At 36.3% G+C, this 26452-nt stretch overlaps 1 protein-coding gene across 2 annotated transcripts in view; it reads left to right on the top strand.

The window, feature by feature from the left end:
* Positions 1-26452, top strand: part of LOC121388957 (protein NO VEIN-like) — a 61711-nt gene that overhangs the window by 2452 nt on the left and 32807 nt on the right. For both annotated transcript variants that reach the window (XM_041520508.1, XM_041520506.1), the window contains exons 2-17: positions 1972-4412; positions 5496-5961; positions 6305-6486; positions 7576-7707; positions 10271-10437; positions 11208-11404; positions 12855-13115; positions 13796-13899; positions 16467-16697; positions 17720-17933; positions 18958-19485; positions 20880-21033; positions 22417-22555; positions 23406-23537; positions 24595-24678; positions 25623-25695. In XM_041520508.1, coding sequence (XP_041376442.1) covers positions 2007-4412; positions 5496-5961; positions 6305-6486; positions 7576-7707; positions 10271-10437; positions 11208-11404; positions 12855-13115; positions 13796-13899; positions 16467-16697; positions 17720-17933; positions 18958-19485; positions 20880-21033; positions 22417-22555; positions 23406-23537; positions 24595-24678; positions 25623-25695 — 5470 coding nt within the window. In that variant the 5' untranslated portion in view covers positions 1972-2006. The remainder of the gene's footprint in view (positions 1-1971; positions 4413-5495; positions 5962-6304; positions 6487-7575; positions 7708-10270; positions 10438-11207; positions 11405-12854; positions 13116-13795; positions 13900-16466; positions 16698-17719; positions 17934-18957; positions 19486-20879; positions 21034-22416; positions 22556-23405; positions 23538-24594; positions 24679-25622; positions 25696-26452) is intronic.

Here is a 26452-nt window from a genome sequence, read left to right as displayed (position 1 = left end):
AAATTATACATATTAAATCTCATTTTTAACACAGAGGTGAAGACAAAATGTTAGAACAGCCAAGGTATACAGCATGACTTGAATTGTCTCTGAAGTAAAAAAAATAATGCAATGCAAAGAGACTAAATGTAGAACTGCGTGTGCTTCAGTAATTAAACTAGTCTGGGAATGGCAGTCTTCTTTGTAGCGATGCAAGAGGGGTAAAATCTCAAGTAAAGGATTTCCTTAGGAGTGACTGTCCTCCTAAAGACGAGACACTAGACAGAGGTCCATGGAATCGTTCACTATTTTGCCAAATAGGCTACCCATTCGACTGCATTGTGCAGAAATATGGCCCTGATCATGTATTACGGTTTTGTCGTCCAGATTACCTTGGATGTTCCATCAATTGATTTAAACCTAATCAGAAAAGAAAATTTAATCTATGCAGTTTGATGGTAATTTATAAATATATATTTTAACTTAATTTGAGACGGTATGGGTTTAACATTGAATAAATTAATATCTTTTTATATGACTTTTATCGTTACTCATTGTGAAATTACATGCCAATTCATCGGTTCCCTTTTGACGCAAACGGACAATGGCCTAAAATTAATATTTTCTGCCTTAGTAAAATGTAATAGTGTGTGTGTGGTGCACGATACCGACAACGACAATCAATTAACTGGCCTTTGGAATAAGCCCTGTATTAATGGAAAATTCTTCTTCTTTTTTTTTTATAGGTGTGCATGCGTTCACGCTAGTGTGAGTTCGAACTACATACAAGACAGATTTTGATTTTGTCACATAATAATATAAGCTAATTAAAAATGATTCTCTTTTTTTTACCATAACATTAAATAACAATTATCAAATAGCAGCCATACTGGATAATTATGACGTATCCAGTCCATTCCAATAAGCCGACGACCTCCAAATTTTAAAAATACATGCAGTGTCTTCAATACCTTTTGAGCTTTATTTTTAGAACGACCTGGCCCAAAACCACAGAAGCTGAGTCGGGCGCTGTCAAAATATAGAGCATGGTCTATAATTATGTCTTCGGCTGTCAGACATGTATTTCGCACCAGCACAGACGCAGTGTGTTTTGTCACAATTCGGTTCAGTTTTAGTGCGTTTCATTTTTTAACTGGAACCATGCTTGCCAGACCCTAAAATCGATGATCGCCCAACGGACTACCTTTGTAAAATTCTTAGTCGCCCTTACCCAATAAAGGTCGCGACCGGGCAACCGGTAATTTTCAACCCTGTATCACATGCATTATTTCACTAACAGTAATCTTTAACCAATCCATGACATCAATATACCTACCGATATCACTTTATTAAAGTTATAAAGTGTAAACATTGGAAAAACTAAAGTTCATCGTTTTGCCGCCCTTTTTTTTTTTTTTTACACTGGAACCCAAAGATTTACTCAAATACTAATAGTAGTACAGTGCAAGCATAATATGCAAAACGGTAACCATTCTTTTATTAGTTTTAAAGGTTGCGTGTCACTATTTACAAATTGCTAAATTTTAAATGTGTAAATTATTAATTTAATTTATAAAATATGACATAAATTGCAAAAAACAAAATGTAAAAAATTTAGAAACACAGTATTATGAAATAAATAAATTTAACAAAGTACCCAAATTGAAAAATTACTAATTTGGTGTGTTGGGAGGGGGGGGGGGGGGGAGGGTTAAGCCTTAAACTGTAATACATGTACACTTTATGCTAATAAAGGTTTTTGTTTCTTTTGTTTTTTTGTTTTTTTGAGGGGTGGGTGGGTGGGTGAAGAGTTCCCATTCCTAAGTAAATAAATAATGCTGTTAATTATTGTAATATCTCAGTAACATGGATTATTTTTTATAACTTAGTGAAAACAGTTATTTTAAAATTTTAATAGGTACAGTAACTAAACTGATGAGAATTATTTGCATGTTTTTCTAAACAAACATGTTTTTCTTTTGTTATTTACAGGACCTACTTGTGTGTAGAAAGAAGAGAAATTGAAAATGAGTCGGCGAGAGATAGAAGCTAATAGGAGAAAACTACGTAATGTATTTGAAAACATTTTAAAAGAAAATCCTCATGGAATACTGAAACAGCGGGTGTGGGAGATAGCTTCCCAGAAACTGCACAAACCTGTTTCCTCTAGGGATTATGGGATTAAGAAGATGTTACAAATGTTCGATGAATTTTCAGACTTATTTGTCGAGGAAGAGAGAGATGGTAAAACATATCTGGTCCCAGGATCTCCCGAATATATTGTTGTATCTTCCATCAGTGACGAAAGTGAAGATTCTGATATGGAATCGGCCATATCAGAAAAACTTACATCTCTTCTGCAAAATAAACCATCAGCATCTATGCCTCCACCATCGATGACGTCGTCCGTTCCAAAGAATATATCCCCCAAAAAAGGCTTGAATGACTGGCAGTCCAGTCGAACCCAGAGACAAGTTGACAAACTGAAACAGCTGAAGAATAACCTTGTTAAACTTCTGAAAGCTGAAAGTGGTGCTATAAGTAAGAAGAAGATATGGAACGTGTACAACAAACGCTTTCTCAATCCCAAGATGTCCGATTACGGAATAAATAAGATGGACGAAGTTTTTGCTTTTTTTAATGATGTCATAAAGCAAGATGGTGATATGATTGTTCTGAAGCAGGCTACTGGTTCTGCTTCTAAAGGTGCAGCTAAACCGGCCCCAAAACCCTCTGCAGGACTGCAGTGGGGTCAAGGTGTGGGTGGTAATGACAAGTGGGGTGGTGGTGGTGGTGCTGCTGCCACGGCAGCTGGTGATCCATTTAGGAATCGTAAATCCACAAAGCAAAGCTTCGTTCCACTGTCATCATCTTCAGACTCTCTTGACAGTATAGATGACTACCCGAACATCTCTAGAGCACCAAGTCGTCCAAGGGAAAGAGACCTTTCTGCTCAGAGTCGTGGGTCTAGAGATTCGAGCCTCAGTTCTAGGGATCCTGAAGACACCATGCATGCTGATATGAGACATGAGATGAGGCCCGAAGTTAATGTAGCAACACATGTCTATGGTGGACTAGTGGATAGAGTTGGTGGACCAGCGGATAGAGTTGGTGGACCAGCAGATAGATTTGGTGGACCAGCGGATAGATTTGGTGGACCAGCGGATAGATTTGGTGGACCAGCGGATAGATTTGGTGGACCAGCAGATAGAGTTGGTGGACCAGCAGATAGAGCTGGTGGATTAGCAGGTACAGCTCAAGGTGGTGGATTAGCAGGTGCAGCTCAAGGTGGTGGATCAACAGGTATCCAAGGTGGGGTACCATTGAGACCAACCATAGCTTTACCGCCACAACCTTTAATGAATCTTCATTTTCCACCACTGATGATGGGATCGTATTCCCAGCTACGTGGACTGAATCCCATGGGTCAACCACTTGTCTTTCTTGGATCCAAGACAATGGTACCTCCAGCATCTACAAGAGGTGCAGATTCTGTGGCTCCGCCATCATCTATGACACGTGCTACAGCTGGCAGCAGTCTTGTACAGCCACCTCTGGGAATGAGCACCCAGAAAGATCTTATACAGCCAGAAATGAGTGTCCAGAAAGATCTTATACAGCCAGGAATGAGTGTCCAGAAAGATCTTATACAGCAGGGAATGATCGTCCAGAAAGATATCCTACAGTGGGGAATGAGCATCCAGAAAGAGCCATCAGAACCTGCAGGCAGCAGACCCGCTCAAGGAATCCCACCTCCTGCAGTAACAAACAAAAACGAGGAAGATCAATCGGAAAATCAGTCGGCAAAAGTACCTCGACCGGCAGCCAAGAAGGAGGTCAATGTGAAACCGTACGTGTTGAACCGAGGGGAGTATCTGTCGTTTGATCAGATCGACAGTATAGCGAAGGACTGCATTGATATTTTGTCCGATGCTGAAGAGTTTGTGTCACCACAGAGGATTGAGCAGCTGTTGCTGAAGCGTTTTTCCCGAAACAATCTCCGAGAGCTGAACGTCAACCTGAGGCATATTGACCAGCTCAAATGTATCAACGAGCACGTCCGTCTGCTCAACAAAGTTAACTTGTACGTCCACGCTTTCGTGAAGTGCCGCTGCATATGCTCGGTGCACGAACTCTTGCAGTGCATGAAAGAGTTCGCCCAGGATGATTCCGATTTCAAATCGCTCCGACTTGGTCCAATACAGAAGCTGCCCGTTGTTTACGACCTGTTCAAGTTTCCAGCGGAGGCCGAAGTGCTGGAGATCACCACGATCGATATTCTGGAGCACCTGCGCAAGTACATGGATGTCAAACAGAAGTGGATGGAGCGGCTGGACCTGGAGGATGTTATGCAGTATATGGTGGAGCAGTACGCAGTCGACAGTGCGTATGAACTGGGCGTCAGGATCAGGAGTCTGCCGTTGTCGGTTCATGTGAGCTCATCTCTTAAAATTAATTTTAAGTATCAATATATGAATTAAAAAGCATCAAGTTATGATGACTTTAATTTCTGAGGGGTACAGTTGTGCCCGTATATCCAAGTAAAATTAATAATAACATTGTATTTATATTAGTGCTGAGTAAATTAACAGTAAAAAGCTGTAAAAGCCAAAACTATTTTACTCTGGCTAATTACTAGAGTTAGTGGCTTTAAAGAATAGTGTTTGATTGGTTTTACAGTAACTATCAGTTTCAGTGCAGGACTCGAACTAGCGACTATTCAGTTGCAAATGCGGCGACCATAATTTGATGTTTGCACCTAAATAAATTGCTTCAAGTCGTATTGTGCAACTGGCCTCGGTGGTGCAGTGGTTACGTCATCGGCCTACAGGCTGGTAGGTATATGGTTCACAGCCCGGTACCGGCTCCATCCCAGAGCGAGTTCTTAAGGGCTCAATGGGTAGGTGTAAGGCCACTACACCCTCTTCTCTCTCACTAACCACTAACCCACCCTCCTGGACAGACAACCCAGTTAGCTGAGGTGTGTGCCCAGAACAGCGTGCTTGAACCTTAATTGCATATAAGCACGAAAATAAATTGAAATGAAATGTGCGACCGGAACTTTCACTATTATTCTATTATGATTTATTCAGTTATGTTTACCAATTGCACAGCCAAAAGCTCTTACTTGTAACACGGGTATTTTAATTTACACATGGTCTTGTCCGTCTCTCTAGTATTACTCCAAGATAAAATACTTTTAATCTTGTTTAACAAAACTGATGAAGTTCGGTTGATCACAGTACATACAAAAAGTTTACATTTGATTCAAGATAACAAAATACTGGCCATTTTAATTAGTTGTGCACGTCAAAAACATGATGATTGATAACTTGCAGTTGAATATGCACATGCAACAGTATTGCATAACTTGGATTAAAAACATTCGAGTCATAAACTACTGTTATTTTTAAATTTTTATTAATTGAAATTTTGGTTAGTTAGGTGCACTGTGCCTGCATTTTGGGTCTGGACCGTTTCCTATGTTTGATGATTTATTTTGTTAATATTTGTAGATGATTAAGAAATCGCAGCGTGATGCTGCCGCCACACGCCGGGGTGTGACGGAATCTTGTAAAGAGGAGCTCAAGAAAGAAATCACAAATGCATTCCAGAAATTCCGTAATTCGTTCTTTGAACGTGGCGACGATGGCAAGTCTGAAGTGAGGCCTCATTATTTGAAACAGGGACCCGAGGTGGTGATCGCAGACATCTTCGTCAAGTTCCAGCTCCTCATATCGATCGAGGAACCCAGCGACCGCACAGAGAGAAAACGACAGTCGAGGATGAAGGAAGCGATCACGAACTTCATAACACAGGTCCGCAGCGACAACATCGCGAAGCTGCTCTTCCACTTGGCCGTGTGTGTGAGTAACACAGTCCTACAAGAGTCGGCCATGGAGATCCTCAATCCGCCAGCTGCTAAAGCTCCGGAGAGTGCAGCAGGAGAGACAACTGCAGTTCGTCAACCTCCTGCAAAAGGTTGGGAGTTTTTGAATTTTGTTTAAGTTTGTACATTGTTATGGCGTAATATAGCATAATTTATTAGAATTTAATAACTCAACCGCAAGTCTTAGTTTGTACATGTTTATATACTGATTTTGAATGTATGTTTTTCATGGAATGTCGAAAGAAGTACCTTCTTCATTTATATTTCATCTGGAAGTCTCACTTTGTATACTGATCTTAAACATTTGATTTTTGGTGGGTGGGTTGTAGAAGAAATCATGGAACGTCTGAAGAAATACCTCAACGATTGTCTCGCATCTAGAAGTCACAGTTTGTACATGTTTATATTCTGATGTCGAATGTTTGATTTTTGTAGGAGAAATCTTGGAACGACTGAAGAAATACCTCGACAACTGTCTCGCATCTGGCAGCCTCAGTCTCATGCACCTGGAACGCATAGAGGAGAAGCTGCTTGAAGATTTCTGTTTTACCACATTCCACGCCTTCGGTTTTGGGTCATTTTTGCGTTTCTTACTTGGTGATCCATCTGCAAAACATGTAAGTGAATTTTCTTACTTGTATTATAGGAGAACTATAATTATAACTATCCTTATGTAATACTGGTTGAAATCCATTCACTCACTTTGGCATCAAAATTACAGGTTTTGCCTCAGCTGAACTCTAGCTGAAGTTTTCAAATATGTAAAATAATTAATACTTTGTTTGCAGTAGGCTGTATTTACGAAGATTTAGTCATGTTTTGTTTTAAGATGGTCCCATGTCTGATCATGATGGAATTGGGAACTTTAGCATGATTTAATCATAACTTGGGTTTTTATGCCATTGAATTATGCAGTGCACTATAGTTTTATCAGAACAGACATAATTACAAAAATATTTTCACATCAAATAGGGTTTCAAAATCTTAGGTAACCAGAAGTCAGTTCATGTGAGTTCAGTTAAGTGAATATAGTTCTCGTAACTGATGAGTTAGGCCTACCTAATCTTAAAATACTTAATCTACAGTTCTGGGCTAAATTGGTTGTTCAAAAGCAAATTGATTTTCACTTTCATTACTGATATATAGTACTTTTAATTTTAGAATGTAATTGTTCACCACGTAACCGATTGGCAGTTCTCATGATTTTAAAGTTGCATAATCGACATGCGAACAGAACAACGGTTCTCTTGAAATATTGTGCCCTGGTTTTGTAATGCCACCTGCTTTTGGGAAGTACATTGTACCTAGGTTCAGTATTGCAAACACCTAGATAAATCTCTAATTTATATAAGTTTATTATGAATGTAAAACAAAATTATGTTTTTATTCATAGTGCTCAGCGTTACTACATCAGATCTAATTGTTTATGATGTTTAATAATATGGATTTTATTTTGACAATAAATGTTGATGTTTAATAATAAATAAAAAAATAGTTTGTTGTAAATTTAATGCTTTATAATGTGGTATTAAATATTTAATCATATTATTTGTTGATAATATGTATGATTTGATGTATGTCCATGCTTTGTTGTAGTTACTTGATGAATGTGATGGTAGCTGTTAATATTTGATAATATTTTTTATTGTACTTTCTTGGTAATATGGATGATTTGATGGATGTCATAATAAAATTGTTTGTTGCAGTTACTTGATGAATGTGGAGGTACAACGTTCGGATCATCGTCTGGCAGTCATGACGGGGATTCCATCTATCGTCCACAGATCACCAGTTTATTGGAGTTCATACGGCAGAGCAAGAATGCTGGTATTTCTCAGGTAACGGAGAGGAAAAGGAAAACTTGTTTCCAGGGGTGGGAATCCTCCTCAGATCAGCTGTTTTCCTCTCATGGAACATTGCGTTTCCTCACATTTTAATCGTCCTTTTCCTCCAAAATGTGTGAGATGGCACAGATTTTAACCTAGGATTTCAAGAATTTCCAAGACCCCTCTTAGATTTCCTCTTTTTTACAGTTCACCAATTCCCGCCCCTGGTTTCTCATTACATTGGGGTTTTTTATTATCAGTTGTCTTATTTATGTTTTTTAAGCATATTTACAATGGATTCATCATCTCCTTGTCTTTTTATAGTGGGTCGTTATGTCTCTTACGGAATATTTTCAGTCAATTCATCATATTTTCAGTGATATTTACAAAGGCTGCATCACATCTTTAAGTCATAGTAACAGCAATTCCATCGTATATTTCAGTTATTAATAGCAGGTTCATCCTATCTATTTTTCAATAAAACTTAATGTATGCATCATATTTGCATTGGGTTCATCACATTTTTGTCATATTTGCATTGGGTTTATCACATTTTTGTATATTTTCATTGGGTTCATCACATCCTTGTCATATTTGCATTGGGTTCATCACATCCTTGTCATATTTGCATTGGGTTCATCACATCTTTGTCATATTTGCATTGGGTTCATCACATCTTTGTCATATTTGCATTGGGTTCATCACATCTTTGTCATATTTTCATTGGGTTCATCACATCCTTGTCATATTTTCATTGGGTTCATCACATTTTTGCATTGGGTTCATCACATTTTTGTCATATTTGCATTGGGTTCATCACATCCATGTCATATTTTCATTGGGTTCATCACATCCTTGTCATATTTTCATTGGGTTCATCATATCTTTGCCATATTTGCATTGGGTTCATCACATCTTTGTCATATTTTCATTGAGTTCATCACATCCTTGTCATATTTGCATTGGGTTCATCACATCTTTGTCATATTTGCATTGGGTTCATCACATCCTTGTCATATTTTCATTGGGTTCATCACATTTTTGTCATATTTGCATTGGGTTCATCACATTTTTGTAATCTTCTCAGTAGCGTTATGTATTTACAGGCATCGAAATAAGCATTGTGTCTGGTAACCCATTTACAGGTTACTACAAAATATAGCTTGGTACAACAACTATGTGAAAGTTAGAATTGAATTCCTGTTACTACTACTTTTAACGCCCTTACATGTGTGCCAGATGATTATTGCAGTATACATGTATTTATGATTCATTCTTTATCTTGATTCATTCTTTATCTTATCACTGTTCTTAAATTAAATGTAATTGCATCGATGCGCGCGAACTTTGGTACGAGAAATGAAATAAGTAAATTTATCCTGTGGGCGCTGCTTAAATGCAGATTGCCGAAATTGCTTTCAGAAGTCCCGAATGCATTACGTGAGTTACGTTTGGAAACGAAACTACTGTTGTGTTGAAATTTTTGTAGAGAACGAAACACCGTTCTCGACTTTTCTTACATGTGGTAACCTCCCGGTAACCTGAACGACCGTTCTCGACTTATTTCGATGCCTGTATTTATCATACTTTAATGGTTAGTTCATATCTTTATATTATTTACATATCTTGGTCTTTTTAACAGTGGGTTTCTTTGCAGTCATTTATACAGTGGGATTACCATATCTTTGTCTTATTTTCATCAAGTTTAATATATATTTGCCATGTTTACAATTAATTCATCATGTCTTCTTCATATTTACAGTGAATTCACTGTATTTTTGTCACATTTACAGTGGATTTATCATATCATATTGTTACAAATACAGTGGATTCATCATCTTTGTCACATGTACAGTAGATTCATCATATCTTTGTCACATTTACAGTGGGTTCATCATATCTTTGTCACATCTACAGTGGATTTATGATATCTTTGTCATATGTGCAGTGGGTTAATCATATCTTTGTCATATGTATAGTGGGTTAATCATATCTTTGTCACATGCACAGCGGATTAATCATATATTTGTTACATGTACAGTGGATTCATCATATCTTTATCACATGTACAGTGGGTTCATCATATCTTTGTCACACTTACAGTGGGATCATCATATCTTTGTCACATGTACAGTGGGTTCATCATATCTTTGTCACATGTACAGTGGGTTCATCATATCTTTGTCACACTTACAGTAGATTCATCATATCTTTGTCACATATACAGTGGGTTCATCAAATCTTTGTCACATGTACAGTAGATTCATCATATCTCTGTCACATTTACAGTAGATTCATCAAATCTTTGTCACATGTACAGTTGATTAATCATATATTTGTCACATGTACAGTGGATTAATTGTATCTTTGTCACATGTACAGTAGTTTCATCATATCTTTGTCACATGTACAGTGTATTAATCGTATCTTTGTCACATGTACAGTGTATTAATCATATTGTTGTCACATGTACAGTGGGTTCATCATATCTTTGTCACATGTACAGTAGGTTCATCATATCTTGTCATATGTACAGTAGATTCATCATATCTTTGTGAATTCACTTTTGTTTCAGCTTGAACTGATTGAAGGAGCTCTAAAGAGTCAGTTCAGCACCACGGACGTGAAACATCTCGGACACGGAAACATCCACCGACTGGTGACCGCCGCCGACAAACCGGGCAAACATAAGGCAAGGGAGTACAGAGTCATATACGAGGCAGCAGTGTGCTACAATAGCAGGTAATATTATATTTATAGTACATGTCAGGTAATATTAGATTTATAGTACTTACCAGGTAATATTAGATTTATGGTACATAATTCTGAGGTAGGAGTACAGTGTGCTATAATAGCAGGTAATATTATATTTATAGTACATGTCAGGTAATATTATATTTATAGTACTTAACAGCTAATATTAGATTTATGGTACATAACTCTGAGGGTAGAAGTTCAGTGTTCTATAATAGCAGGTAATATTATAGTTATAGTACATACCAAGTAATGTTATATTTATACCACATTAAATCTACTGACCCCAGTCTTATAAAATGTTTTTACCTTTTATAACTTTATTTTTAATTGTTGTCTTGGACATTACAACTTTTTCTTAAGTTATCAATATTACATTAATTTTATATTATGGTTAACTGAGGATAACAATCACGTGGTCATGCAAGTTAAAAAAACACATTTTGTTTCAGATCAAGATCTATTTTGCCAATATTAGCATTTAATTTTAGATCAAGATCTATTTCGCTAATAATTATTTAGACCTGGTTATGTTGTGGATAAATGTATCTAATAGGCTTTTTATTTTTAGAGAAATAAAAACATCATCCATAATGTATTTATTGGAAATGTTTTTTTAGTGTTTTGTTTTCAAAACCTATAGCAGTAAATCTACATGTTTTATTTGAATCCAGAATAAAGCCCCTTATGACAAAGGCTGATTACTGAGTATCTGGATAATTTAAATTGTGTTTTTTTAATATATTTTATTTTGCTAGATGCAACACGAGCCAAAAGCGAGTTGGAGTGTTGGGCAACATGACTCGTGATCAAGCCCTCATGTGTTTACACAACTGCCCCCTGTTGGCAGATCTCGAGAAGTTCAGTCACTGGTCGCTAGTGTTCGAACCAGAGCATGGGAAACTCAAAGATTTCATTCAGAAATATGGTGGCATGCACACCATTTCTCTTGAAGGTTTGTACAATCAATTGAAACATATCTACAGTAGACATAAAGGTATTTTCTACAAGTTTGTCCCAATTTTAATATGTTTTCAACCAGTATAGCCTTTTTAATTACAAAGATTACAATTACATGTTTTTTTGCGGTGAATGTGTATATTTAGTGCATGTTTTATCATCCTAATCGGGGCTTTCTGCCACAAGATACAGAAGATAAAATTATGTACCCTAAAATCTTGGAATTTGATGGATATATTTTTAGAATGTTTAGACAGATTATATTAAGAGAACTGCAGTTTAAAGTTTATCAAATTTCTGGGAATACAGTGTCCAGTTTCAAAACAGACCCCTAACCACTTAATAGAGTCATTTATGGTCAGTTTTGTTTTTATTATGTATCCTCAAACTATTTTCTGGCAGAAAGCATACTACTAACAATAATGCAATAATCTATCTAATGCTGTATATTTAAACTCTTTGTATTACATCTCAAATTTATTATTAGATTACTCTTTCTCTTTGCTCTGTCAGTGGGCCCATTGGGCTATTTCTCGCTCCAGCCAGTGCTCCACAACTGGTATAACAAAGGCCGTGGTATGTGTTATCCTGTCTGTGGGATGGTGCATATAAAAGATCCCTTGCTGCTAATCGAAAAGAGTAGTCCATGAAGTGGCGACAGCGGGTTTCCTCTCTCATAACCATATGTCTGATGCCATATAACCGTAAATAAAATGTGTTGAGTGGTGCGTCATTAAATAAAACATTCCTTCCTTTCCTCTCTTTTTGAGAAGATTATTTCTCTATTTTAACATACACAGTTATATTAGGCATTTGTTATTACTCCACTTGTTTGGGTGATATTCCTTTTCGTTCATATCTACTAGGCGAAAAAGACATTGTGGGCTGAATTTATAAAATATATTTATGTCTTAGATAATGTACAACTCTCCTAAACAACCATATATACTTAATAATTTACGATTAATGCAGATATTTTACCACATGGTTGTCTCATTTTGTTTGCATTTAAGATTTAAAAGTCCTAAATGTAGCCCGAGAGGATTTGAACCACAGATCCTAAGTACGAAAGTCTGGTACTCTACCAACTGATATAATAGCAGGGTTTATGCCAGAGTGTAAGAAGGGTAAAATTACTTATCGTAAAATCTTGGAACTTTATGAATAATTCTATTTTTATGATTTTTAGACAGCTGCTATTTATTTTATTTTTTCTAAATGTTTGAAATGCAGTGTCCAAATTCAAAACTTTTCAAACGCGTAACCACCTAATAGGGGCATTTATGGTTTCTTTTGCTTTTATAACTACCTTCAATTTATTTTCTAGCAGAAAATCTGAATAGGGAAATTCCAATTAACTACTGCCAGTAGGAGCAACGTATACCTACACTACATTTTTATTCTAACAGAAAATGCTTGATCTGTTGTCCTTTTTTTTTTCCTAGGTGGCCAAAAAACTATTACCACAGATATTCAAGCTCTGGAGGTCAAACCAGGCAAACTGTTGAAGCTTGCATCACAGACATCGACGGAGAAATTTGGAGCTGCCCTGGCACTTAACGATGTTATTGGCACTTGCGGTCATTTGGTGTCTCTGGTGGTGTCGAACAAAGGTCTGGAGAACATGCCCCTCGCTCTGATGGCCAACCACATGAAAACAGCACTGTACAAGTTACATGCATCCAGCGTGATCGCCCAGAGTCCAGGTAAATGACTGGTCAATCAGATCTGCCTATCCATACATAATTATTTGCATATTTTATACACACTCGTAAGCCAGTATGTAAAATTAAAATTTAGTATACAAATTAAACGGTAAATAAATGAATAAAATCAAATTTTAATAAAACAAAGTGAAAGTTTGCAAAAATATCCATCAGTCCGAATTGATTTTTCATGCAGGTTCTGATGTATTTACGTCTGGTTTTTCATCCTGCGATTTTCAATGTGAAGATGTCAGTTATGATTGCAGTTGACGGGGGGGTGGCGTAGCCCAGTGGTACAGCTCTCACTTGATGCACGGTCGGTTTGGGACCGATCCCCGTCAGTGGGCCCATTGCGCTATTTCTTGCTCCAGCCAGTGCACCATGACTGGTACATTAAAGGCCGTGGTATGTACTATCCTGTCTGTAGGATGGTGCATATAAAAGATCCCTTGCTGCTAATTGAAAAGAGTAGCCCATGAAGTGGCGACAGTGGGTTTCCTCTCTCAATATCTGTGTGGTCCTTAAAAATATGTCTGATGCCATATAACCGTAAATAAAATGTGTTGAGTGTGTCGTTAAATAAAACATTTCCTTCCTTCCTTGATTACAATGGGAACATACCATAGCTTCTGTAGCATACCTGAGTGTTCCTGTGTTTAACTGTGTTTTGTTTGCTACAGGTGCTCCACCACTGAACAGTTCGGAGACAGACCCGGCCGTTTGTTTTGTCCTCGCTTGTCTCACCGTCCTGCCACTCCGCATTTGTCTCGCTGTCGCCGATCAGGTTTGAGACTTTTGGGTGTTTTTTTACCTCACAATTATTTTATTCACAGATCCTCTGTGTACAAGATCTCACACTCCCAGTTCACAGATCCCCTGTTTACGAGATCTCACACTTCCAGTTCACAGATCCCCTGTTTATGAGATCTCACACTCCCAATTCACAGATCCCCTGTTTACGAGATCTCACACTCCCAGTTCACAGATCCCCAGTTTACGAGATCTCACACTCCCAGGGAAGAGTTTTAGACGGTGTACAAAACAGAAAACCTGACAGTTTGATCATAACATTGACATGTACTAAAGTTTGATGAAAACAAAGAGCTTGAAAGGTAGATCTTAAATATTAGCAGTTTATTCTGATTCATGATGTCGGACTCCGACAAGACAAAATCTCACTCCTTGCAAAAGTTCCAACTTGAGAGCTCTGTATTAGCAGAAAAGTGAAATGGACTTGGGGGGGGGAAAAAGGAATACAGCAATAATGTAATTCCTTTTGTCTTTCTTTGTTTTTTCCCTATAGTTTTTCTTTCATTTTTAAAATTGTCTTTCCATAACCTGAGCTTTCAAATCTTAAAATGCAGACAATTAAATGCATTTCTCCATGATTGTAGAAAACTTCAGAATGGTCATAGGTATTGATTATAGGTTTTTCTAAACAGTACGGGTACTTACAAAAATAGTCACTGTCTTGTTGAGCTTTAGTAATCGTTAGTCCAACCAGATGTTTAAAAATGAATGGTCCTGAAACTTTAAAATACTGTATAGCAATCATGTCAGTCATTAGTCAGTTTTGCTATTTCACCTTGTTGTCAGAACAAGTAAAAAGTAATAGGCCATTATACATTACAATATTTTATATGAAAAGCAGGGCTAGCTCTGGGTAAGCAGAAATTTCACCAAAATGGCAAATTTGGCGAGTGCCAGAGCTAGCCCTGAAAAGGTGTTAATTGATGTCGCAACATATTACATGAAAAGGTGTTAATTGATGTCGCAGCATATTACATGAAAAGGTGTTAATTGATGTCGCAGCATATTACATGAAAAGGTGTTAATTGATGTCGCAGCATATTACATGAAAAGGTGTTAATTGATGTCGCAGCATATTACATGAAAAGGTGTTAATTGATGTCGCAGCATATTACATGAAAAGGTGTTAATTGATGTCGCAGCATATTACATGAAAAGGTGTTAATTGACGTCGCAACATATTACATGAAAAGGTGTTGTAGTGAACCATGTGGGTAATAACTATACATTCTTTTATGTGATTTCAGCTTCTTTTGAATAAAATAATTTTTACACAGGTTAGAATTGATCAGAAATGCTGAAAAAGTACTTCATTTAAGTATGGTATAGAGTTTTTACATTTGATGCCTTTTCAGTATAGGCCAAGTGCCTAATTCATTAAACTCTCGCAATTTTGCGATCTCGCAGTGCAATGCTAAAAGCCTTGCAAAGAGGATGCTTTGTTGTCTAACAGAGCCTAAGAGACCTTTGAATGCTGGGGCCTACTTCACTAAACTCTCACAACTTTGCGATCTCGCGGCTATATACAGTGCAATGCTAAAAGACTTGCAAAGAGGATGCTTTGTTGTCTAACAGAGCCTAAGAGAGCTTTGAATGCTGGGGCCTAATTCACTAAACTCTCACAACTTTGCGATCTCGCAGTGCAATGCTAAAAGACTTGCAAAGAGGATGCTTTGATGTCTAACAGAGCCTAAGAGACCTTTGAATGCTGGGGCCTAACTCACTAAACTCTCACAACTGTACGACCTCACAGTGCAATGCTAAAAGACTTGCAAAGAGGATGCTTTGTTGTCTAACAGAGCCTAAGAGACCTTTGAATGCTGGGGCCTAACTCACTAAACTCTCACAACTTTACGACCTCGCAGTGCAATGCTAAAAGACTTGCAAAGAGGATGCTTTGTTGTCTAACAGAGCCTAAGAGACCTTTGAATGCTGGGGCCTAACTCACTAAACTCTCACAACTTTGCGATCTCGCAGTGCAATGCTAAAAGACTTGCAAAGAGGACACTTTGTTGTCTAACAGAGCCTAAGAGAGCTATGTGAATTAGGCCCCAAGTGACTGAGTCACACAGCTCTCTTAAGATCTCTTCAGCAACATCGCATCATCCTTGCATGTCTCTTGGCATTGCACAGCGAGATAACAATGTTCCAGGAGTTTAGTGAATTAATCCCCAGATCAGCTTTTGTTTTTAAATGGGTATCACATCCCTGATAATCGTTTTTATTATATAACATTTAGTTAAATATCTTAAAATATCACTAAAATGTTTTATTGTCACTGTAGAAAGTGTTATCTTCACTGTAAGAAAGTGGAACTATTTTTCTGCTGGCATTTTAAAAATAAAGGTAAATTGCCAAAATAGACTTCTTCTTTTTTTTTCTTTTTTTTAAATATGATTTTTATCTCAACTCGTGAAGTATGCAATCATATCACACTCATCGTGCAAGCACGATTTGTGAGATATGATTGCAAACTTCACTCAGTGAGATATAAATCATATTTGACAAAAAACATTAAATATCCTCTATTTATTTTGATAGGTGTTTCTTGAGACTCTGGGTCAGGTGATTGGCTCGACGAAGTCGAAGACGTCACTGCTAAGGGCGTGTCAGACTCCGCAACAACAACACAAGCTGGAGAAACTGGCATGTGTTCTCGGGGTTCAGGAGTGGGTCGACGGAATCCACGATCGCTGCTCACCCCGCCACGAGGACGTTACCGTGGTGATTTCAGCCATAGAGGCAGAAGAGATTGCAGAAGACTTGATCATGGTAACTATTTCATGACATTTAAAGGAAAGGGTAGTTCTAGGTTTTTGAATTAAGGGGTGTAGGTGAGTATTTAAAAAAAAGGGAAACTCTTGAAGCCCTTAGGAAATAAACAATTAAAGGATATTTAGATAGGCTATTCACCATAGTAATCTAAATTAAAAGATGAAGACGATGTTTAAACACAAAATCAGAATGTGAAAATTGATCTCGAAAAAAAGTGGACCTGTCATCTTACCAGCCCACCACTGTGTCACTCCACCCCTTAGTTATTGGGCAGTGTAAACTATTTTAGCTATTGCTGCTTTTTTAATCATTAAGTTAAAGATTACTCACATTTTGCTTAAATTTATCAGTTTTGGCAAATTTTATGTGTTTGAAGAAGTTAAAATGTATTTTCTGCTCAACATTAAAGTTATGTTCCAAGGAATCTAACGTCAGCGATTTGAAAACAAGAATAATATGCAATTTATTTTCCAAACACTTAATCTTTTTGTTCTAGCTTGATAATGTCTCGTGCTTAAATAATTTTTAAAGGAAAAATTTGCAACTGTTCGCCAGAAGGTGTAGAAACTGTTGAACACGAAAATTTGGTATTGTAGGTTATTTCCATATTTTTTTAGTCATTACGATGATATCATTATGCTTTTTTGTTGTTGATGTTGTTATTATTATTAGTCTCCTACCGGTCCAACCAGAGGTAACTATAGATTTCATCACCGTCCTTCTGTCTATCCGTTCGTCTGTCCCACATATATTTTTCCAGATGTTTGTTTTAAGTGTCTCGATATACTGAGCTGAAGTTTTGTGTGTTGTTTTATCAAGTACTATTACAGATTTGCCTATTTTTCAGAGTTATGGCCCTTGAATTTTGGAGATATGTAAATTTGTTGGGGCCAGTACAGGACATGTATTGCTTTAGCAATACTCTCAGAATGCTTGTTATTTTTGGAATTACTATTATTATTTCAGTTTCTTTGAATTTAATTATAACTTTATTTCATGTATATATATATTTTATTTAGTTTCCTGAGAGTGAGTCTGAGAGTGAGTCTGATAGTGATGACAGCATCTCGTCCATTCTGTCTGACGACGAAAGTGAGGACGTCGCTAACAACGATGATGAGGAGACGGTAAAGGCCGAGGGTGTTGCCGATGTGGATGATGTCCCAGTCAGAACTAATGAAGACGTGGTGGAGGTTTCCGAGGAGATGAATTCTGATGATGAAGTCACTAACGGTACACGTTACGTTACTTGTCATTACTGGTTGGTTGGTTGTTAATAAATAAAATGGGTATTGAATTTCAGTTTGGTAAATTTGTTTCATAATAAATTTGTCAGAATGGGGCGGGATGTAGCCCAGTGGTGAAGTGTTTGCTTGAAGCGCGGTCGGTCTAGGGTCGATGCCCGTCAGTAGACACATTGGGCTATTTCTTGGTCTGAAAAGTACACCACAAGTGTTATATCAAAGGCCGTGGCCAGTCTACGATCAGTCCATGTTAGTGGACCCATTGGGCTATATCTCGTTCCAGCCAGTGCTCCATGACTGGTATATCAAAACTGTGGCCAGTCTACGATCAGTCCATGTTAGTGGACCCATTGGGCTATTTCTCATTCCAGCCAGTGCTCCATGACTGGTATATCAAAAACTGTGACCAGTCTACGATCGGTCCATGTTAGTGGACCCATTGGGCTATTTCTCATTCCAGCCAGTGCTCCATGACTGGTATATCAAAAACTGTGACCAGTCTACGATCGGTCCATGTTAGTGGACCCATTGGGCTATTTCTCATTCCAGCCAGTGCTCCATGACTGGTATATCAAAGGCTATTCTGTCTGTCGAATGGTGCATATAAAAAATGCCATGCTACTAATGGCAAAATGTAGTTGGTTTTCTTTCTAAGATTAATACATTAAAGTTACCAAATGTTTGACCTCCAATAGTCGATGAAAAATAAATCAATGTACTCTAGTGGTGTCGTTAAACAAAAGAAAACTTTAACTTTAACTTTGTCAGAATGTTCACTCACCAATCTCATGTTGCCTTCGTGGCATTGACAAAAACATTTCTTAAGTTAAGTACTCAACATTTGGGTAAAATTGCATAATTTTATTCAGAATATTGTTTACTTCTAAAATGTTTTTACTTGGGAACCATGTTATACTACAAATAGACAAAAGTTGATAATTTGTTGCAAATGATCGATGATGAAATGGATTCCCAACACCACTATTAACCAGTACATTCTACTTTTTATGTAGAAGACGTAAAAGAAGAAGAAGTCATGATTGTCTCTTCTGGTGATGAGAACGAGAATCAAGAAACCAAGGATGAAGACACAGTAACAGTTTTAACTGACTCGGACGAACCCAGTGACAACGAAGAAGAAAAAGAAGAAGACGAAGAAACGGAAACTGACATTTGCAAAAAGATCGTCAACGAAATCCGCCGCAACGAGTTTGGAATCGGGATCCACCTGGACAGTGATGGGGAGCGGTTGATGAAGGTCCAACAGGAGCGGCTGGGGCGCAGCTTGGACCGGCTGTCAAAGGATCTGTACAGCAAGGATACTCACTTTGTGCTGGAGTTGGTGCAGAACGCCGACGACAACTCGTACCCCGAGGAGATGATGCAGGCTGACTCGGCCACGTGTCCCACGGTCAAGTTCATCATGGACGAGCAGGGCGTCACGGTGTTGAACAACGAGTCGGGATTCACCGAGAGCAACGTTCGGGCTCTCTGTGACGTGGGGAGAAGCACGAAGGGGAAACATAAATTTGGATATATAGGTAAAGATTTCTCTATCTCTCTCTATCTCTCTCTCTTTTGTCTCTGTCTGTCTGTCCCTCTCTCTGTCTGTCTCTCTCTCTCTCTCTCTCTCTCTATTTCTCTCTCTCCTCTCTCTCTCTATCTCTCTCTCTCTCTTTTGATTATCAAAAGATGAGGGTTAATTCAGTGCAGTGTGGGTTTTTTAATAGATCATTTAAAGAGTAGGCTTAATAAATGTCATGAGGAATAACTTAAAATTGAAGAAAATGTTTTATAATATTATGTTTTTAAGGTGTGGGTAAATTTGTTATCAGTAATAGTCTCTCTGTACCGTGATGTGGGAAGAAGCACAAAAGGGAAACATAAATTTATATATGTAGGTGAAGGGTTTTTTTCTTTCTCTCTCTCTTTTTATGATTATCGAAAGATGAGGGTTAATTTGATGCAGTGTGGGTAAATGGGTTTGTTTTTTTAATAGATCATTTAAAGAGTAGGCTTAGTAAATATCACAGGCAAAGATGAGGAATAACTTAGAATTGAACAAAATGTTTTATAATATTATGTGTTTAAGTTATGGGTAAATTTGTTATCAGTAATAATCTGGAATTTTTAATATAAAATACTTTAAAATTTGAGTTAGCTCAATGTTTTTAATGTTTCTGGTTTTGGTCTATTTTTTAAAAACTTTAAGGCCAAGGTCAATAAAACTTTGTTTATAGTTGCACCAATAGGTGATCATGTTTGTGCATATTAAAGAAGTAAAAGAAATATATTAAATGTTTGGGTGGGGTTTTTGTTTTTTTCAGAGAGAACCAGATTAATAATCAGTTATTGTACATTAAAAATTTTCTTTATAAATTAATAACATTAAAGGGACATTTCTGAGTATGCAGCAATTTTTAAGATGTTATTGACTAACAAAGACTTTTTAACGATTGTAATTACATATCAAATATATTTTCTGCATAAAATATTAGTGGCTGTATATTAAACATGTTTCTGATCGTTGTAATATTTGTACTTGGTTAAATTTCATTTTATTTGCTAAAAAAAAAAATTCGTACAAAATTATTTGAAGACAAAATCCAGTTTGGGCTTCTTACAAATATTAAGACAACCAGAAACACATTAAATATACAAATACTGATATTCTAAACTTGAAAATATATTTAATATGTAAGTTTAATCGTAGAACTATTTTATTAGTCGAAAACATCTTACAATGCAGCAAACTCAGGAATGTCCCTTCAATTGAGATCCACATCTGTGGGTGCACAAATTATTTGTTAATAAACTAAATAATAGAAATTATCTTGTACTAGTCTGTTATCTACATGCAAGGTGATAATGGATCAGTGAGTAATACATTGTTCGTGAGAGAGAATGTAAATGACTGGTGTGTGTGTGTTTACAGGTCAGAAAGGTATTGGGTTCAAGTCAGTGTTTCGGGTGACGGACCGACCGGAAGTACACTCGAACGGCTACCACATTTGTTTTGACGTGAAGAGTGGACCCACAGGATACATCCTGCCTCACTGGCTGGATGATGCTGAGCAACTAGATGAAAGGTATTCGCAGTTCTGTCACTTAAAGTTTCGGTTTAGGTGTTAAAGCGACAATTTCTAGAATAATTTTAACATTTAGAATTGATGATTAACTTTGATGTTGATAATCAATTCACTCATATTTCTAGTATAATTTTAATATTTTATTCTTTAGAATAATAGATCATTAACCTTCTGACTACTGCAGTGAGATATCTCCCCCGATGTTACATCAGACGACATACTGTACACTGTATTCAGTACATTCCCCAATTCATATTTCCCGCCGTTTTGCACACAACACTGACCAGAATTGCAACTCTGCTTCCTGTGTCTTTAAATTGAGATTTTTCACTGTAAAATGCCATGGAATTTTGAGTTGAAAAAGTGGTTTTCGGCAAGTATTTTCGCTTGACAACAATGGCGGCATGTCACGGTCATTTTCAGGGATCGATAGCTGATTGTGACAGCTAATTTAATGATAAATTTGATCGTTTTACCAACAATGAAAATCACAAAATATTTGGATATGAATCGTAGTTCGTTTTTAAAAAAAGATTATGTTCAGAAAACCACTGTTATCGGGAATAATGGACATAAATACTGGACCACTGGCCACAAATGCCTATAAGTAAATGTGATTTTTTTTTTTTTGCCTAATTTTAATCAACATTAACTGATCTAAAATATTATTAAAATTTGAAAAATCGACACAAATAATACTTACTGATTCAAATAACTTTATTTTATATATTTATAAAACATTTAAGTGAATATATGTGAGTAATAATTATAAACTTGTACACACTCGATGTGGTTTTTGTCAAAAATTAATCCAGTAGATTAAAGGTTAACTTTGATGTTGGTCATCAATTAACTCATATATTTACCTCAGTTTTGTCTGACGCCCAATAGTTGTTTATTTTTGTGCTGGTGTGTTGTTAAGCTTCATTCGTTCATTTATGCATTCATTTATTCATTTAGACCATTAACTTATTTTTTATTTCTGTTAGCTCTTACATGTATCTACAAAGTAGGTCACAAGCAAATGCATGTTTCGTATAATTGACAACCTATGGATTTTCACAACCATGGAATCCCTCATTAACAGATTAAGTGTATGCACACAGAAGAGATGAAAGATATTTTTCTGAACTTGCTGCCTGCATCTTGTTGCTAAATTGCTGGGGTAAAGATCTTATTTTATTAGTATAATAAATGTGTACATGTGTGAAAAATATGAGTTTATTAAAACTATACTTGTGTCTATGTTTTCACAGATGTACATATTTGACATCATATTGGACTTCAATTTGTTCCAACATGTACATCAGTGCAATCATTACAATTCTATTTTTGTTTGTTTTTAAACTTTTAGCTAATAAGAAATAACATTGTTATTTTCAGCTGGGTCACAAAGATTTGTCTGCCGCTGAAACCCGAGATGGCATCCCAGACTCGTTCCCTTGCTGCGCGGTTCAACGATGTCCACCCGTCACTACTTTTGTTTCTACACAGACTGAAGCAGATGATCATTGAAAACAAGGTACTCTTCTTACAAGAGGATTTCTCTTTAGGGAAGGGAGGGATCTTCTTTTTGAACATTTCCTAGGTGTAAACCTTTGGCCATATTTTCAGTGTGGTAGTTAAAAAATTAGAATATGTTTGCTGATGATGACAAGTTTATTTTATTCTGTTTGATTTACATTCTGTAGATTGAGAACAGTTTGCTGGTGATGGCAAGTTTATTTTATTCTGTTTGATTTACATTCTGTAGATTGAGAACAGTTTGCTGGTGATGACAAGTTTATTTTATACTGTTTGATTTACATTCTGTAGATCGAGAACAGTTTGCTGGTGATGACAAGTTTATTTTATACTGTTTTATTTATATTCTGTAGATCGAGAACAGTTCGCTGGTGATGACAAGTTTATTTTATACTGTTTGATTTACATTCTGTAGATGGAGAACAGTTCGCTGGTGATGACAAGTTTATTTATACTGTTTGATTTATATTCTGTAGATGGAGAACAGTTTGCTGGTGATGACAAGTTTATTTTATACTGTTTGATTTATATTCTGTAGATCGAGAACAGTTTGCTGGTGATGACAAGTTTATTTTATACAGTTTGATTTACATTCTGTAGATCGAGAATAGTTTGCTGGTGATGACAAGTTTATTTTATACTGTTTGATCTATATTCTGTAGATCGAGAATAGTTTGTTGTTGATGACAAGTTTATTTTTTACTGTTTGATCTATATTCTGTAGATCAAGAACAGTTCGCTGGTGATGACAAGTTTATTTTATACTGTTTGATCTATATTCTGTAGATCAAGAACAGTTTGTTGTTGATGACAAGTTTATTTTATACTGTTTGATCTATATTCTGTAGATTGAGAACAGTTTGCTGGTGATGTCGCGCCGAGATCTCGGAGAGAACATTATTGAGATTGAACACAACGGAAAAGTCGACCGATTTCTCGTTACAAAGAAGATGTTGGATGCTTCTAACATCTCTCTCCAGGTGTGTAATCTCAGTTGTCATGCCAACCAGTTACTCTCTATATTAGTCACCATGATTACATGCATTGAAAATCACTTTACTTTAATTGAATTGCTTCCATTATTAACTTTAAAAAGTAAATTTAAACCTGTCTTTTATTATTTATATGCTAGATAATATGAATTACTTAATACAGGGTGCAATACTGCGAGTGAAACACTCGCCTATGTGAGTGAAATTCTGTTATGGCGATTTAAATTTGCAAAACACTCGTCTTTTGGTGAGTAGATTATTTCGTCAGAATCAAACTATCAATGTAACACATTTTCGTTTACTGTATTAGTCCGACAACCCATATATTAATGATTGAAAATGTAAACATACACTTCCGCGTTTTATGCTGTGTTTGCAAATCATGTTGCATAGCCGAAGTCGGTCGCAGTATTCCGATATCACACTTGGAGCTCTTCGGACGATTTGACGATCGAGGTGTTCTGAATGCTTTATTAACCACAATCGGAAAGCCTCGAGACAAATTGGTGTTTTCAGATTGTAAATGAGCTCTCACAAAGCCTTAGACCAGTCACTTCATAGCCAGTTTATTTGTGCTGACGTTAAGCTAAATGTTACATGGCAGGAATATGTTAAATAAATAAAAAGTGCTAGAGAATTTTTTTTTCTTTTAATGTATTGTTGATAACAATAGCATACCATCAACAAAAATAAATAAATAAAATATGTAATAAAATATGTTTCGGTAAATGTAGCCATCAGTACACTTGTCGGAATCGCATAACCCAATTAAAAAACGGTTTACAAAGGAAAGTAGAACAAAAGTACTGGTAATAAGAAGTACATGTATATTGTTCATACTAATATATGTAATTGATATGTTACTTGGCAAGTAATAACCTCGAGTTGGCTAGTGGGGTTTTTTCATTCACTAGCCAGTTGGCGAGTAAATATAAAGCACTGCTTTGTGCCCTGTAATATTGTAATGACCATAAATTTATTTTAAAAAAGAGAAAAAGTTCTTTGTGTTAAGTTGTTGCTATAAATGTTTAAATATTTATTTCAGGCCAAATCCGGTATTGAAGTGGAGTCCACTGAAATCGCCATTGCCTTCCCCTTGAAGTCAAAAGACCACAAACTCCATTCACAGGTATCTGTCTATGTCTTAACAAGTGATATAATAATTATGTGTTAATATACATTGTACATCCAGGAGTGAGTGATTACAGGATTCCTTAGGGAGGAGGTGCAATTTGAAAAAGAGCCAATTGGTATTCCATAGTGCAATAACATTATTTTATTACACACCAGTATAAGATATTGCTCATGTCATACCAATCACTCAATATCTAACAAGTGTAATATCGATGTGACGTGAGCGTGACATAGGTCACATGCTGACCCAATTCTTAGAAAAATAACATGTAGTAGATCTCGACATCTGCTTACTTTTGCATTGCGACTTGTTTGCATTTGGTTTGTAATAAACAAAATACTAAACTTGCTTGCCTATCGTACCATTTTTATGAAACTCATGAACAGTGTTGGTATCTGTCTCACTTTTGCTCATCAGATACCAAAATTGTTCATCCTTTTCATAAAAATGGTATGACAGGCAAGCTCATTTAGTATTCTATATGTTCATTACATTGGTACCTGTCTATTCATAAAACAATGACATATCAGTCATGTATCATTAGTGCATTGATATTTTTCCTAGCTGGTATATGCTATTTTGAATGTTAAGTGCCATTTTTAATTGCCTAATATGTAATGACGAGAATAACTAACATTAAAGGCTGACACTGCAAATTTCTACTTTCTTGTTAAGCAGCCACTGTTAGTGTATGCTATTACAGCCACTGTTAGTGTATGCTACTACAGCCTCTGTTAGTGTATGCTATTACAGCCACTGTTAATTTAGTTATATCACATTTTTCTTCTTGTTTTCAGAATATAGAATTTGTTGGTACCATTTTATGAATTTTGCTGATAAATTATAAATGCATTTTTGCAATTCTTCCATAGAAATGTTTCGGGGTTTTTTCATGGTTTTATTATGGGTTCAGAATTGTTTTTGTTTGTTATTTTTAGGCATTGCCACCCAAGCAACCAGTGTTTGCCTTCTTGCCACTTCGAAGCTATGGGTTTCGGTTTATTATTCAAGGTTTGGGATTAATTATTCATTTAGAGAATATTTAATTTTATACACATTACACATCACAGGTTTTTCTAAATAAATAATATTTTTAAACAATCGGTTATCACGAGTACAAACTACACAATGATAAAAGTCGTTGATCATTATGTTCTTTGGTGTTAGAAGTTCTTGTTTCCTCATTGTTTATCTGTGTGTCTTAAAATAATAAAATAACTTAAAACTATCAAACTTTAAAAGTTAACAAATTTTCTTTCAATGTTTCACTGGCAAAGTGCGATCTTCTTCGGGAAATATTAAATAAAATTCTGTGTAGTGTTTTAAAAAAAGATACTAAAATACAAATAATGTGTTATCACTGGTATTCAGCATCACACTACCACACTTAGGACAATTTCTATTCTGCTTTTCTTCTTCTTACATGTTGATGCAGACATTAAACTAGAGACACACCCGAAAATAAAACTGATGTCATAGTTATAACTGTTTGTTTTTTGCATTAGTAAAAGACGAGAGAATATTTTATAAGGCTTGGTGCTTATAAAACTTCTAGAGTCTAGACTCGAGACTAATAGAGTCTGAGACTTTAACGTCATGGCAACAAATTGCATGCGTGTGACATCATTTGAGGTCGAGTCGGAATATTTGATAAGGCCTGGCACTTATAAAACATTTAGAGTCTAGACTCAAGACTAATATAATAAAGTCCAAGACTTTTAACGTCATGTCAACAAATTGCATGCATGTGACATCATTTGAGGTCGAG

This window comes from Gigantopelta aegis, chromosome 14, assembly GCF_016097555.1.
Source record: "Gigantopelta aegis isolate Gae_Host chromosome 14, Gae_host_genome, whole genome shotgun sequence".
NCBI lineage: Eukaryota > Metazoa > Mollusca > Gastropoda > Neomphalida > Peltospiridae > Gigantopelta > Gigantopelta aegis.
Note: the sequence above shows the minus strand (reverse complement) of the source record. Positions and strands in the feature narration are given on the sequence as shown.